This window comes from Zalophus californianus, chromosome 1 (assembly GCF_009762305.2).
Source record: "Zalophus californianus isolate mZalCal1 chromosome 1, mZalCal1.pri.v2, whole genome shotgun sequence".
Taxonomy (NCBI): domain Eukaryota; kingdom Metazoa; phylum Chordata; class Mammalia; order Carnivora; family Otariidae; genus Zalophus; species Zalophus californianus.
In genome coordinates, this window is record NC_045595.1 from 97,361,773 (window position 1) to 97,379,057 (window position 17,285).

General features: G+C 35.6%; 1 protein-coding gene across 3 annotated transcripts in view; it reads left to right on the forward strand.

Moving 5' to 3' along the window:
- The window catches only part of RASA2 (RAS p21 protein activator 2), a 121,873-nt gene that overhangs the window by 83,782 nt on the left and 20,806 nt on the right, over positions 1–17,285 (forward strand). For 2 of the 3 annotated variants that reach the window (XM_027583123.2, XM_027583125.2), the window contains exons 12-19: positions 1,304–1,418; positions 1,853–1,927; positions 2,611–2,734; positions 5,288–5,394; positions 9,614–9,697; positions 10,301–10,378; positions 14,764–14,837; positions 15,383–15,489. In XM_027583123.2, coding sequence (XP_027438924.1) covers positions 1,304–1,418; positions 1,853–1,927; positions 2,611–2,734; positions 5,288–5,394; positions 9,614–9,697; positions 10,301–10,378; positions 14,764–14,837; positions 15,383–15,489 — 764 coding nt within the window. Of the gene's footprint in view, positions 1–1,303; positions 1,419–1,852; positions 1,928–2,610; positions 2,735–5,287; positions 5,395–9,613; positions 9,698–10,300; positions 10,379–14,763; positions 14,838–15,382; positions 15,493–17,285 lie in introns of all 3 variants that reach the window. The other variant, XM_027583124.2, reaches the window with a different exon arrangement.

Genomic DNA, 17,285 nt, shown 5'->3' on the forward strand with positions numbered 1-17,285 from the left:
TAGCAAGAAATAAGAGGCAGTTCTTTAAGTTAGCAAACGGTATCCACCAACAGCAACATTAACAGTTAATGAAGGATTTTTTTATTCAGTGTCAAAATTTCCTGTTACTAATCTTGGCGGCTTCTTGTAATTATTCACATGTCAAGATAAAATGCCAGGTCAGAAGTCCGGTTTTTTTCCTCCTTACCTATTATGTATCACCCCTGTATACATATGTGTGACATTATGAAAAGCAGTCAGGTGGCTTCCCAGTCCTGTCATAGCACTGTCTCATATACACACACATTCCACTTTTGTAGTTCATTAATATTGTTTGCTTTTTTTTTTTTTAAGTTCTTACTATTTTTGGTAAATCGTTTTGGTAAGTTTGAAAAGCCTAATGGCAGCAGAGGTAGAGGTCAGTGATTCATCAGTCTTATATAACACCCAGTGCTCCATCCCCCCACCCTCTCCCCTCTAGCAACCCTCAAGTTTGTTTCCTGTGATTAAGAGTCTTTTATGGTTTGTCTCCCTCTCTGATTTTGCCTCGTTTTTTCCCCTCTCTTCCGCTATGATCCTCTGTTTTGTTTACTAAATTCTACATATGAGTGAGATCATAATGATAATTGTCTTTCTCTTATTTTGCTTAGCATAATACCCTCTAGTTCCATCCACGTTATTGCAAATGGCACGATTTCATTCTTTCTGATGACTGAGTCGTATTCCATTGTACATATATATACCACATCTTTATCCATTCACCTGTCGATGGACATCTGGGCTCTTTCCATAGTTTGGCTGTTGTGGACATTGCTGCTATAAACATCGGGGTGCCTGTGCCCCTTCTTTTCACTACATTTGTATCTTTGGAGTAAATACCCAGTAGTGTAATTGCTGCATCATAGGGTAGCTGTATTTTTAACTTTTTGAGGAACCTCCATACTGTTTTCCAGAGTGGCTGCACCAGCTTGCATTCCTACCAACAGTGTAGGAGGGTTCCCCTTTCTCCGCATCCATGCCAACATCTGTCGTTTCCTGACTTGTTAATTTTAGCCATTCTGACTGGTGTGAGGTGGTATCTCGCTGTGGTTTTGATTTGTATTTCCCTGATACCAAGTGATGTTGAGCACTTTTTCATGTGTCTGTTGGCCCTCTATGTCTTCTTTGGGGAATGTCTGTTCATGTCTTGGCAGCAAGCTTTTTAAATGGATGGTAAAAATTACTAAAATTGTATATATAGCCAAAGTCATATATCTCATGCTATTGATTTCACAGCATTTGTGTTACTGCTCTTGGTTTCACCTTATTTCTGTTTGTATTTCAGAGATGCAAACACAATTTTTAGAGGAAATTCTTTGGCTACCCGATGTCTGGATGAGATGATGAAAATAGTGGGAAGGCACTACCTGAAAGTCACATTAAAACCTATTCTAGATGAGGTATGGGCTATACCTCTGATAATTGAAGTCTCTGTGGCCTCTCTTTCATCAAGTGACCTAGTGACAGGGATCATATACCCGTTCGTGTACTACTGAAAGAATAAGGCTGAGCCCTTCAGAAGTACCTTTCCATCAGTGGATTGTTACTTGAAGGCTACATTGAGTATAATCTACATGATTATTTGTTTTTGTTACTGGATTTCTTTCTTTTTGTTGTTGTTGTTACTAGATTTTGGTTTTAGCTAGAGTTTCAAATATATTAGAAGTGAATTTTGACAGTTCTTTTGCAGTATTGTATACATTATCTCTGGATGGGGGTTATAAACATTATGGTTTTAATTTTTATAATTGTATTATCAGAAAAATAATAGTTATTTTCCTTCTGCCAAATTATTTAGAAAAGCGAATTAAATGAAAAATTAATCTCTCTTCAGATATGTGAATCCTCAAAATCCTGTGAAATTGATCCTATTAGATTGAAAGAGGGAGATAATGTAGAAAATAATAAGGTAAGTCCTTGTTATCTTTATAACTGCATTAAAATGGGCCTTCTCCCAAACATAATCTTCCATAGTGCTATGTGGAAGGATGTAGTGCTTCTTATTCTTTACTTGATGCCCACACTATTAGTATTTCCTATGTCTAGTTTTTAGAATGTTGCTTTGTCGTGGAGTTTCACTTTATTTTTGTTCCTGATTATCTCTCTTTGGCTCTAGTAACAATAGTGGAATAAGGCTGTATCTAGTTGCAGTCGAGACCCTTTGGGGTCAGACTGACCAGGCTAAGTGGCACAATGACTTGGTCAACCAACATTTTAGTTGTCTCTGGGAAAACAATGATTATGTTAGAGTCACAGGTTTTCATTGCACTAAATAAAATTGCCACAGTGTCCGTGTGCCTGCATGTCCAAGTTATTTCCCTGATTTCCCTTTGGATGATTTTATTCTGTTGCTTCTTGTAAAGTTTATTCCATACATTTACCAGTTATATTTAGCTAATCTCAATCAAATCTGTTAAATGAGGTCAAGTTGTAAATTGTCCTTTAACTGAGTGAGTTTAGAGAAGGGAAGCAGAGCTTTAGTATAATAGATAGTAACTGCCTAATCTCATTTTCACTGCATTGTTTTCCGTAAAGGCTATGGAAAATGTGTAAAAGTTAAAATCCTGATGTTTACCTTGTTAAATTCTGCAGGAGAATCTACGCTACTATGTAGACAAGTTATTCAGTACAATTGTAAAATCAAGTATGAGCTGCCCCACTGTAATGTGTGATACCTTTTATTCTCTAAGGCAAATGGCTACTCAAAGATTTCCTAGTAAGTGCCTTATTTTACTAAAAAACATGCCATTTCTTTTTCTGTATTTGATGTTTTTTTAATAGATTTACTGTGGATTTGGCTTATGTGAAATGTTTTAGGTTTATAGATACAGTCTTCTTTGCAAAATAATTATAGCTTTTTTATGAAACATCTGGTTTAATTTCCTTACAATCTCAAAACATATTATTTCAATATGACAACTTATTACAAAGAGCAAATCAAAAATCATTATTTTTAAGAAAGGCAAACATTTAGAACTGTAACATAAGTAAACATTTATACTCAGTACTTAAGAGATTGTTAAATGTAATAAACAAAAACGCCTTTGTTATCTGTACCTTCGTGCATTTATTTATTTATTTGCATTTAAATAATGAGAATTTTTAGTTCAATACAACTGACTAGATTTGACAGTTTGAGAATGCTAAGGTTTTGGTGGTGGGACATTTTTACAGAAATGGGTTTGAGACCTTAGAAACATCTCTGTTGCAATAGACATAGAATTTTGAGGTACATATATCAGTCAATGCATGCTTTAATCTGGTAGAATAGCTATGTCAAGGCTTTGTTTAGAAACGTATCATAAAAAATAAGAGTTGCTATCTCTGATTGTCAGTATTTAGAATTATTCTAATTATATGCATCTCTGATAAGTAAATAAACTTGCTATAGCTGTCTTTCCAGATCTGTCTATTGTAATGGGAAGAGGGAGGAGGTAAGGTAGCTACTTAAATTATCTTACCCAGCTGTGTGAGATTCTTAAGTGAGACATCTGTAACCATCTGAAGACATTTTGCTACTTTATCTTGTTCTTGTGTGTGTGTGTGTGTCTGTGTGTATGTGCACACACACACACGGTGTGTGCATTAATCTGCGCCTCCACTACATTTACCCAGTGCTAAAGTCGTAGGGCTGAGTTTTCTAACTAATGTGTATAAATTCAGGCGTAGATACCTTTGCTAATTCTACTAAAGACATAAACAATCACCTTCAAATAAGTATACTAAATCTAGTCTTTACAGCACAAGTAAAGGGAGCAGAGACATTAACATATGGCAAGATGAACTGCTCACTGAAATTATATATATTTTTTATTATTTTTTTTAAGATTTTATTTATTCATTTGACAGAGAGATAGCACAAGTAGGCAGAGCGGCAGGCAGAGGGAGAGGGAGAAGTAGGCTCCCCACTGAGCAGGGAGCCCGATGTGGGGCTCGATCCCAGGACCCCGGGATAATGACCCGAGCCGAAGGCAGATGCCTAACGACTGAACCACCCAGGCGCCCCAGAAGTTATATTTTTAAATAGTTAAATCATGACAAGCACATTGAGTATTTAGTGAATGAACACACGGTGCTAGCCTGCATCATCTCCTACTCCTCCTGCTCTCATGCTCACGCCACCACATAAGGCATGAGGTACTGCTCCCCTTAGGTAAATAATGAAACTGAGGTTTAGAAACGTTATATAACTCACTCAAGGTCCAAGACATGGCCAGCAGACAAGGAGGGTCTCCAACCTGGATTTGGCCTATTCCAAAAGCATATTGCTAGTCATTGTACTCTGTACTACCCAGTGATCTTGGCTTTAAAAAATACGTTTAATTCTGTTTATAGAAATTATCTGGAACATATTATGGCTTTTTATAAATGCAAATGTGTCACCTTTACTTTTTTTGTTGGCTTAAATATTAATATGTTTTCATATCCTCAGTAGACTACAGTAGTGACAGTTTTGTTGTCATAAAATATTTTCATATTTTCTCATTTGTTCTTCTGTTACCCTGGGAAGATGAGTAGAGAGTAGGGAGGAGACAGTGAGTGGGCAGCAGCAAGTATTATTGAAGAACTACAAGTTAAATGACTTGCCCATGACTACCTGTTGAGTGACTTACAAGAGTTTAAACGCAAACCAAATCCAAACTTTTTCCCCTCACTGCCTGCTTCCCTGTCATGACTGTTGGGTTAAGTATTCATTCCAGTTTGAAACAAAAGCTGTAGGTGAATGAATGACAAAAACCGCAGGTTGTCTTCAGTTCATCTTCATTTTTATATGGAATATTGATTGCTTTTTTAAAAGAAAGATTCCTACCAGTTGTTTTTATTGCATTGTCTTTGATATTATCAAGACTTTTGAGGGGAAAATTGAAACAATATTCTAAAACTGAAAATAATCTATCCTAGTCTTAAAGGATTCAGTATTACCACTAGGTGGTACTAGATACTACTTTTATTTTTGTTGGAATTTAAGAAGTCTTCCTTGCAGATGAGGAAAGCAGTCTTTTTCCAAATTAAAATATTCCTGAAAACCTGGTAGCTTTGCCTTTCTTTTTTTTTAATTTTTATATTATTCCTTTCTTTTAGTCATAGGATTTTTTCCTTTAATTTAGTCATAACCATTACTATCATTTCATCAACTCAGTCCCCACTAGACAAATTATATTGATCTCCTATTAAGTTTACATGTTTTTTCAATATCTTTTTATTTTGTCATCTTTGTTTTTTAATTCAGTGTTTTTATGCATGACATTTCACCATTTTTTTCCTGCAGATGACCCTCATGTTCAGTATTCTGCAGTGAGCAGCTTTGTATTTCTTCGTTTCTTTGCTGTAGCCGTAGTATCACCTCATACTTTTCATTTGCGACCTCATCATCCAGTAAGTGTTGTTCTTCTCAAAGCTTTATTCCATTTTTACTGAAATTTAAAAAAGATAAAATAACAAGCCAGTTTCACTTGACTTTTTTCTTATAACTGGTACTTAAATTTACTGGACATTTTCCTTGGCCATTTCGGTCTTTCAGAGAAAGCTGAAATTCATTCCAATTTTTGTTGCTGTTAAAAGGTACTGGGCAAGAGTAATAAAATGTTGATAGTTGTTGAAGCTTGATGATAGGTGTGAAGAGGGTCCATTATATCCACCCTCCACTGTTTTGTGTGTGTGTGTGTGTGTGTGTGTGTGTGTGTGTGTGTGAACTTCCATAGGGTTGTTTTTGTTTTTTCATGAGTTAGAGGTTTAGTTTAATCTCACAGGTATTTTTAAATCTCACAGAAATTTGAAGAGGCTCATTTCTGAAAGGTGTAGAAACTTTGATTGGAACGTAATTTGTTTGGTAGCTCCACATTTTTTACTTTTTATTCACCTGATACTATAAATATATGAGATTTAAAACTTTAAAGATGTTCTGAAGTCCTATTGTTATTTATATCTGAATCTATACTGCATAGATACACATGTTTTTAACATTTTAAAACTCCTTATTTTTGCTCTTTCTTTCCTTCTCATATGGAGTATATTTGCTGATTCTTTAACCTTTTATGTTCCAGATATTTTATAATCTTATGTAATTGCTTTCATTGCTGACTGGTGTAACATATAATGGTAATAGCCAACATATACTTAGGACTTTGTAGTAGACCTTGTTCCAAGTACTTTGTGTTTTAACTTACTTGGTCCTCCCTGTGAGGTAAATTCTGTTATCATCCCCTTTTGCAGATAAGAGTATCACAATTCAGCAATTTCTCCACGGTCACACAACTGATCGAATATGATTTGATCTCACTCAGTTTGAACTGGTTAAACTGGAATGCTGTCTCCTTCAGTCTTCCCAATCTTTGAGCTCACCCCTCTTCTTTCCTGCCTCTTAGGCAGTAAGGTGTTCAAACACCTGTAGTGTTCATCACTGTGCCCAGTGCTAGAGATGCAGTGATGAGGGAGACACTCTGCCCTTACGAAACTTATATGGGGTAGAGAAGACACATGAGTTTTAGAGTTAAAACTGGGCTTTGAAGGCCACTCCTCTTCACAGCTGCATGACGTTGCCCACTCATTTCACTTTGACAACTGAATAGAACCATGCTACTCTTGCAGCAACACACCCTTTCTTGCCAAAGGACAAATAGTCTGTGAATAGCTGCAGCAGAGAGTGGGCCAGTTGTCCTTTTGATCACAGGATTATCCTTTCTTAATGGCTGTGTTACTGAAGCTGTGCAGAATTCTGGGTCTGAAAAAGCTTAGTAGCAGCATTCTGGATATAAACAGAACTCCTACCTCTGAGCTTGTGACCCTGCCTTGTATTCAGACTTGGATTTGCATATTTCTATAACAGATGTTGCAATAAAGTCCTTCTAGCCACAGACTTCGTATTTTATGTCACTTTTCCAATCAGTATGCTAGAAGGACTGGTTCATACTGTGTCATATAACTTTTGTTCGCTTTTAAGTGTAAACTTACCCCTCTTTTTAAGAACTTTTCATTCCAATTGGGAAAATGGGACAAATATGTAAGATACATCATCTAAAACTAGTACCTGATTTTTACCAAGTTAATGCATACTGTGGAAGTTAAGAGCAAGAAGTAGTCCCAGGAACCTGGGAATGATGGGATTGTCAAGACCAGTATTGAAAGTTAGAGTGGTTTGGGAGGGGAACCAGTTAATGGTTGGATTTCACATTTAGAAGTTCTTTGAATTTTGAGAAACCAGTTTTAGTAGAGTACAAAAAAAATCAGATTTCAGAAGATTAAAAAATAAATAGGTAAATGTAGTTTTTACCCAGGAAATATATCAAAATTGACTTTGCCCTGTTGCTAATAAAAGACATAGGCAAATTCAAACATGTACATACACACATGAATGATTTTTTTTAAATGCTAATTTTTAAATATGGGTTATGTTAACATTGACATGGTAGACTACTCTTTTGAGAAGTTTCATGGTTGGGGGGAAAAAAGGACTGAACCATTTGTCTCATCGTACCCCTCATTCTCTCATTGATAGCTCCTTTCAAGACTCAGCCAAGGCAGACTTCTCTGTCTAGTCTGGGTTACGTTCCTCTCTTACATACACCTGTAGCATCCTGTGGCTCTCTCTGTCTTGACATTTGTCATACTGTTTTATAGTCATCTGTTTACAGTCTCTGAATGTGGACTGTCAATACCTAAGAGCAAGGGTTGGATCTTTTTCAAGTTTGTGTATCCCGAGTACGTACGCAGTTTCTAGGACTAGTAGACACTTGGTGAATGTTTGGTAAGGGAACGATAGTAGCTCAGAGAGGGAGCTGGTTAAATGATGAGTCTTCTCCAAAATGGGAAAATCTGTATGTGGTTTAAACAGAGGAGAAGAAACCAACAGAAAGGGAGAAAAGTGAAGAGAGGAGAGGGCTTGCTAATAACCAGATCAGAATCCTGGAGGATTCAGATTGTCTTGAAAAAATGATGGGTGTAAACCTTAGGAAAAGAGTAATTCCTCCTTTGAGATATGGGAAACCGTATGAAGTTGTTTTGTGTTTTATAGATCAAAAGTAGTCAAATAATAGTATTTCATATGGTTCAACCTAATATAAGGAAAAAAGAATAAGATATGTTGTTTTGAGGTGAGAGATTCAACATTTCAGTTGAATTTAATGAATGTTATAAGGCATCTACTAGATGCCCGTGCCAGGCTGTGTGCTAGGTACCAGATGTCTAAGATACTGGACATGCATAAAAACTTAGGATGGCAGATGGTAGCAGGGGAATCATTTAGAACCGCTTGTATGTAGAGTATACCAGGGAATCAATAGTAGCTAAATGATATGATTGTCACATAGTAGTGAGGGTCATGTTGATGTAAACAAGGATCTGATGTGCAGAAATTGTATAAATATGCTTTGCTTTTTTTTTTTTTTAGTTCAGGGAAATCATAACCTACAACAGTCATTCTAAAACCACATTTGAACAGGGAAGTCTTGGTGAAATTCAGTTCAAATTCAGTTTATTAGCCATTGTTAAGAATCTTACGTTCTTCAAAGGCAGAGAATTATAGGGACCTTTTATACATATGATGGAATCCTGGATGTTCTAGCTGAAATATTTCTGAATAACCTTAATTAAGGTGTGTAACTATTTCATAAATATATCATAATGACCATATCCCAGATACTCCTTTTTTTCCAGATTGCCTTACATCCTGGTTCTTTCTTCTTCACATTCACTGTTATTTTCAGTGTGGGGATACTAAGAATGTAACCAAAAACTAAACTAAAGCAATTTCTGTATCTAAGTTTTCTTAAGTCTGTGTTTTGGTGGAAGATTGTGTTTATTTGAATCTCCAAAATACATTCTATAGGTGATAGGAGAATTGATCATACAGATAATATGGATTGGTGGAAACTCATTGGGTTATGTACCTTTAAAATCTGTTCAATTCACTGTATGTAAATTATACCTCAATTTAAAAAAAGAAGGGGAGGAGGGAGCAAGGACTCATCGGGGGAATTGTTTAATCCATTTTATTTATATTTAGGTTTTTTTTGATAGGCAGGCCTGAAAAATACCTTGGATAACAGACCCAAATAGTTACCTTCTGCTAAGATCCTACATGAAACAGATAACTTCTCATTTCTGAAGTTTAGTTAGGTCTTCACTTCCATGATGAAAACGATTGATTGTACAAGCTGTATCAGTTATTGAATAGGCTTATAGGTGGGTTGAGTACAGAAAATCTGGAAACTGCCATTTTAAGTTACAAGGTAGAAAAAGTAGATGTGATTGACATTTCAAAAGTGAATACAATTTGTTAGGTAATTCAAGCTGCCATACTGTACAAAACACCATATATAGCATAATTAAAGTATGGCTTTCAGAAGTAACAAATTATTGAATACAATTACTTTGGGAGGAATTATAAATGACATCTGGCTTCTTTAGTCTCTTAATTCCTTAGTCTAGTGAGTTGTGCCCATTGTAAACTAGAGTTTAACTGCACCAGTGGTTTGAATGAACATTTTTGAATCACTGCATTAAAGCAATGTAGCCTATTCACTCTATTCTGCCTCTTACACAAATTCTGTTTCTTAAAAACTTAACAGGAGTTTTGTGTCTTTTTTATATTCTTTAGGATCCACAGACAATTAGAACATTAACCCTCATCTCAAAAACCATTCAAACTTTGGGAAGCTGGGGGAGTCTGTCCAAAAGCAAGGTAAGTCTTTATATCTTTTGCTTTGTATTCACACTTCTAAGTCTTGTTATACCTTATGATCCCTTCTCTCTCACTTATTCCCTTCCAAATTAAAAACAAAGCCTAACCAAAAATACACATATACAGATGCAGTAGCCATCTTTTAGATAGCCATTGTGTCTTCGTCACCTGTTAATGAAGTTTTATTTAAACTAATATATCTAATTAAAGACATTTGCAAAAAAATATAGTCAATCTTCTAATTCTTTTGTTTTGGAAGATATAGTTGCTTTTCATTTTAAAATGCAATTTACATTAACATGTAATGGGATTATTATTTTTAAGTGAATTAGTAAACGTTTAAATTTGTAAAAAAAATAATAAACTAATATGTCTAAGCAGAGGAGAGAGTCTAGTGAACAGATGCAAGAACCTTCTATGAATCTGTTTGTGCCATAATCATCTAACAGTTGTTGAAAGAAATCCCACTCCAAATCCTATAAGTCTCTGGAAATATATGATTGAATCCTTTAAGGCCTTAATCCTCAGCTTAGAAATGCAGTTCATTATATTATTAGTTCTCTATTTAACATATATAAACTCTGTGTGATTTTTTTTTCCTAGTCAAGTTTCAAAGAGACGTTCATGTGTGAATTTTTCAAAATGTTTCAAGAAGAAGGATATATTATAGCAGTTAAAAAGGTATGATTGTTTTACTCTGGAAATGCTAACATTTCTTATCATATAGATTGGGGAAATGTTAGCATTTCATGTTATTCCTAGAAGTCAACCCCAGTTTAAAAAAATAATGTTTAAACTGTACATCAAATGTAAAGAGGCTGTCTTTTCCTTCCTTTCTTCTCCCTTACAAAACTATGAGATTTTTCACTGTGGAAATACCTAAACGTTTAACAACAGCTGCTATTTCCACTGTCTTAGTAACACAAATGACAAATAGCTAGAGTTAGGGTTTCTTAACAGCAACACTATGGACAATTGGGTCAGATAATTCTTGATTGTGAGGGGCTGCCTTGTGCATTGTAGGATGTTTAGCAGCATTCTTGGCCTCTACCAATTAGATGCCAGTAGGATGCTTCTAGTTTGACAACCAAAAATGTCTGTTAACATTGCCAGGTGTTCCCTGAGGAACAAAATTGTTTCTGATTGAGAACCTCTGGTCTGGGGCGGGGGGCAGTAAAGTCTTAGTATGGTGCCTGATATATAGTGGGTACTTGTCATAGTAAAAAAATACATGAATTATTAAACAGTTTATAAACGATACAAGCTTATGGTAGTAACCTGAGGAAAGTTACTATAAATTAAAATGTATTGTAAATGTACAAAAGACTACAGTATACAATATCCTAACATAAGGCCTATAACGTACAAAAATTGCTGTACTTAGAAATCAAGAATGTTTTGAAAGAATCTTTAATTTCTTGAGTCTTTAGTTCTGAATCATTCTAAACAAAATGTAGCTTTATTGTAAAACCCTAAAATTTGTAAAGTTACTTTGAAGTACATCTAAATTTGGCTTGAAGAAAGTACTGTATTTATCATGATTCTGATTTAATGAATCAAAATTAGTAAGGCCAAATTTTAAAGATTTTATTCAATTTCTGTAGCATGATTGATTCACAGTTGACTGCCAAGAGTGTATTTTATTGAAGTATATGTCTGTACTTTTTTGTGTGTGTGCGCTTAGAATTCTCACAGGGATTCAGTAAATGAAAATGATGATTTAAAAAAAATAAAGCCAGTTGGAATTTTTTTCATCTAGAATAGTGCAAGTTCAACCAAAATCTTTTTAGGCAACCACTGAAGGCTTTTGAGGAGAAAGACTTTGAAAAGAATATGCAAAGGAGGGGCAGCTGGGTGGCTCAGTCTGTTAAGCCTCTGCCTTCAGCTCAGGACATGATTCCAGAGTCCTGGGATTGAGCCCCGCATTGGGCTCCCTGCTCGGCGGGCAGCCTGCATCTCCCTCTCCCAGTCCCCCTGCTTGTGTTCCCTCTCTCACTGTCAAATAAATAAAATCTTAAAAAAAAAAAAAATAGGCAAAGGAAAAGCTGCTCTTTTATTTGTAGGACACTGTTGAAACATTTGTGGGAGAGTGTAGGCAGACTTTTGTTGGCAAGATTATGATGTATTGTCTTTTATTTTAGGGTTGTTTTGCCATTTTTTATGACCTAGGCTATGGTAGCAGCTGATTTTTTTTCCCCCTGATATAATCAGAATGTGTAGAGTTGATAATGTCAGTGCAGCAAATATTTAAGCGTGCCAGGAGTTGAGCCTGTTCCTGATCTGTCCTGTGTCACCTACTCACATTCTCATGGGCTATCTCCTGTTTCAGATGTGGATCTAGACTCCTAAACTAGGATAGGATATTTTGCCCTAACCTAAGAGTTTTCTTTATTATTTACTAGCTAAGTCTGGATATGTGCATTGCTAGAAATTGCAAAAGCCTCTGAGGCCCAGTTTCTCATTTTGTACTGGTGTACTATTCCCACAGATTTTAGGAAGGGCAGCATGGATAGTTCTATTAACAGAGTGGCCATATAATTTACTGTCCAAACCTGGACACTTTAAAGAGTGAAAATGAGGGGCGCTTGGGTGTCTCAGTTGGTTAAGCGTCTGCCTTTGGCTCAGGTCATGATCCCGGGGTCCTGGGATCGAGCCCCGCATCGGGCTCCCTGCTCAGCAGGAAGCCTGCTTCTCCCTCTCCCACTACCCCTGCTTGTGTTCCCTCTCTTGCTGTGTCTCTGTCTGTCAAATAAATAAATAAAATCTTTAAAAAAAAAAAAAGTGAAAATGAGTACTGTTGATAATGTTGGGACCACAGCTGTAGACAGGGATGGCCCTGAGCAAATTGGGACCTCTATTCACCCTCCCCGTAGTTCATCTTAATTATTGTGTTTTCTCTCACTTTATATAATTGTATTTGTCCCATACATAGTTCCTTATAAATATAGCAAATAATAAATGTAATAATTATAAATAAATAATATTTTTCAAGTAAATCAGTGCCTTCAGGCAAATACTAAAAAATATTCAAGTATGTCTCTTACCCTCCATTAGTGGATGGTCCATCTATAACAAATGAAGATGTGATAGGACATTTGTTTAGTTCCCTTGTATATATTTTTTTAAGATTTTTATTTATTTGAAAGAGAGAAAGAGTACGCAAGAGAGAGTCAGGGGAAGGGCAGAGGAAGAGGAGAGAATCTTAAGCAGGAGCTCTACCTCATAACCCTGAGATCATGACCTGAGCCAGAATCAAGAGTCGATGCTTAACCGACTGAGCCACCCAGGTGCCCCATTTTTTTTATTAACATATAATGTATTATTTGTTTCAGGGGTACATACAGGTCTGTGATTCATCAGTTTTACACAATTCACAGCATTCACATTGGTACATACCCTCCCCAGTGTCCCATCATCCAGCCACCCCATCCCTCCCACCCCCCTCCACTCCAGCTACTCTCAGTTTGTTTCCTGAGATGAGTCTTTTATGGTTTGTCTCCCTCTCTGGTTTCATCTTGTTTCATTTTTCCCTCCCTTCCCCTGTGATCCTCTACCTTGTTTCTTCAAATTCCACATATCAGTGAGATCATATGATAATTTTCTTTCTGTGATTGACTTATTTTGCTTAGCATAATAGTTCCATCCACATCATTCTATTTAGTTCCGTTATATACCTGTTCTGTATCACCACATATAATGCAAAAGAAGCTCTGTTCTTGCTCCTTCATTTACCAAGATTTCCTTCTTACGTGCTAGAAGTAAACATTGGAAAAAATTATAAGTGTGGCTTCTAGTGGGCAATCTTAAGCCAATCTTGAGAGAATATGACTCCCCACGAATTCTACTTTAGATTAGGTGCTTGTGCCTCAGTGTCATGAATGTACTTTTTTTTTTTTTAGTCCCAAGTGGGACAACATAGAAAAGTATAAAGGAAAAAGCAAGGACTAGACAAAGAGGTAGCTCATTTATGGGACAAAATAGAATTCCTCTCTAAGAACAAGAATTGTTCCTTGAAATACTAATTTCTCTTTCCTGTGAAGAGACAGCCACATGCCAGGAAGCTCTTGACCAGTCAAGGTAGCATATTGATGAAGCTAACTGCTCTTCTCAAGAGTGGCTTGCCATTGCTAGAGATGGGTACTCCAAACTTTCTTGAGCCACCACATTCCCATTCTCCCTGGGAAGTTGATAAAACGGTGATTAGATTTCCACGTTATTCCAGAGAACCCAATTACATTTCATTCATAATTGTGGAATACTATCTCTCAGGGCTACAGTCAGTTATACATAATAGAATTCAGCAAGATTTTTTCTGTAAAGGGCCAATGAGTAAATATTTTAGGCTTTGCTGGCCATATAAGGGCTCTGTCCCATATTCTTCTTTGTTTTGGTAGCCCTTTAAAAAATACAAAAACTTCTTAACTCAGAGGCCTTACAAAAAACAGGCTGCAGGTTGAATTTGACCACTGAACCATAATTTGGTGATCCTGACATATGATACAGGTTCACAATCCTAGATCTAAAATCTTTGGGACCAGAAATATTTCAGAATTCAGTTTTTCAGAGTTTTAAAAGATAATAGGTCTGTGCTATGTATTATACCCCCATGGAACCTAAGGTAGCACCCCATAATCAAATACATTATAGAACACAATGTATGAATATTCACATTACGTAAGATAAATACAGACTATAAATAACCTCTGGTAGTTCAGATTAAGTTGTGCCCCCAAATGAGTTTACTGTAAATCAAAAAACAAAAACAACTCTTTTTATTCAGAGCTTTATAGATTTCAGAATGTAGTTTAAGGATTGTAGCTTGATCTGTTTTTATAGGGAAACATATTATGGGTTTTAAGTAACTTGAGAATAAACTCTTTAGAACACCTATCCAATGTGTAACTTAGGACTTCCTCTACAATTGAATATGTGTTTTGCCTTATAAGGTACAATTATGTATATTCCTTAAAGAAGAACTTTACAATATTATCAGTGATATTTAAGATAAACTGAATTTTTGACGTATGTTATCATAAAGTGTAAATTTTGCCCATTTCCTTATTTAGTTCTTGGATGAAATTTCATCTACTGAAACTAAAGAATCCAGTGGTACGAGTGAGCCTGTGCACCTGAAAGAAGGGTAATGTAATGAATTTAGAGATTAAAGTCATGTGTCAGTATAGATGTTATGTGGTACAAAAAGCATGGGTCTGGAAGTGAGGAAATCTGGGTTTTGTTCTGTTAGAACTGCTTAAGTAACATCCATCGGGTAAGTCACACTGTCGTATAAACTTTATGCCACATGGGCGTGATTCTTTGTTCATGTAGTCCTAGAGTAGTTTCGTAAATACAATGAGATTATGGATATTAGAGTACTTTGAAAAAGTAATAGCACTTTTCAGTCTTGAAGTAGTGTTATCATTGGAAGTTAAAGGGGAACTTCAGTTAAAGTTTGGCCCTTTTAGTTCTGAATAGCACAATTATAAATATTAAATTAATTTAAAGACTTTATTCCCTTAATATGGCCAAAATAAATGCAGAAGTTACAGATGACAAAGATATTTTCATATACTTAATATGATCTTACACAGCCTTTCATGTCATTTAAAGTTAAAGAACAGTTTTTGTCTTAGATGAACTATTTTAATATTTGTAACTAAATTTTCCTATCTGTTGTTTTGGCAGTGAGATGTATAAAAGAGCTCAGGGAAGAACTCGGATCGGGAAAAAGAATTTCAAGAAACGGTGGTTCTGCTTAACAAGCAGAGAGCTCACCTACCACAAACAGCCAGGTAGTTGTGTTTATGCTTTATTTTGGGGCCTTTTCCTGGTTCTCTCAGTGAAGATACTTTTTTTGCTTACTTAATATAACTCTGGCAAACCTTTTCAGTAATATTACTGCAGTGTATAGTTTCTCACAGTGATGCACACACATTAAGGATGCGATAAATATTGGACAAGTGTCACCATGTGAATTCAATTTTTTTCCTCACACATGCTCTGTTTTCGAAAAAATCCCTGGTAAATTCGTTATCCAGAACTTGGAAGTTTCTTTTAACTCTCAGAGCCAAATTGGTAAGAATCAGTATCTAATAAATGAAAGTATTTCAGTGGTTTGCTGGATAGCATCAGCTAAAAATTTCCAGTCATACCATAGATTGTGATTCCTCCTACAGTTATCAGATTCATTCTAGACTGTTGGCCAAGCTAACTTCAATATGGAAATTTTAAAGATTTACCTAATGATTTAATGAGATTGCACAGTGGGCTGTTTGGATAAAGAAAGCCATCTTTCTACAGTGTGGTTTGAGCGATTCAGAAAGGCACAGTTTGTCCCTGAGTGGACTGACACGGTGCTTAAAATTCCACTTTTTAAGTTCATTCCTTTGGGGTAAGGCATGATCCACAGAAGGCCATTAGCTCCTTCTGGTATCTTAGCAAGAACAACTTAATAACTAAATCATGGATCACATTTAGTAGAATCCCCTTTATTCGCGATGATCAGGATACAAAGATGTTCACTTAAAGCAAGAATCATTTAAAAACAGACAAAAAGGTACATACATATCTTAAATATATATATATATTTGTTTACCAGATTTTTTGATAGAGAATCAAAATCTTTTCTTTGAATATGGATCTATAGATTGGATTTCCCCTTTGTCTTTCTTGTGCAAATATACCCATAATGCATCAGTTTTCTGGTTGATTTCTCCAAAGTGAATCTAGAACTTAAATACTTGAAAAAGCAATCCAAGTACAGAATCCTATTAGATTTCATGATAGTCACCCCTACTCTTTTATAGGTGTCTCACCCCCCATATAAATCAACTTGATTTATATGGGTGTGGATCTCCTTTTTTGAAGCTTCTCAAAGCACTCACCTGATTTTCAAATAAACAGTAAACCTCTTAATAGGGAGCACTTATTTTGTCACTTTACATATATTTAAGTAAATTATTATAACATGGAAAAATCGCATAAATAGGTTTGGGAACAACCCAGCGGAGTTGATAAACAAAACAGCCTAACCAATGGAAACAGAAGGTTGCAGTCTTAACAGTTAGTAGCCTAGTTAACCACAAGCATTCAGCATCCCATGAGCATCATTTGTTATGTTTTACAGTGTACATGGAGAGCCTCAGTTAATACATTAGCTCTGTTAGGTAAAGATCTGTTAGGAGAGCTGCTGTAAATTCTGAAATGATAGCAAACACCAGCCATTGGGTGCTTTCAAGAGAATGTAGATTCAACTAAGTAGAATGCTTCAGTGGAGATTTTTGAAGAGTAGAGTGATAAGAAAAATTGTTTCATAATTCCTTATTATGGCTCTACCAAAATGATTACATATAGCCAAATGTATTAGTAAGATATAAGAAACCAAAGTCATTTTATTTTTAGGCACCCAGATAATTTGTTATGGCAGTGTTTTAGAAGTTATAGCTTATGTTGAATACTATATAAATGCTCTCACATATATAGCAACTTTAAAAAAGTAGCTGTCATAATATGCTAGTTATGTTTACATTAACAGTACATTGAAATAAAATTTAAGTTAGTCATTCTCCATGAATAAATTAGCTGTTTT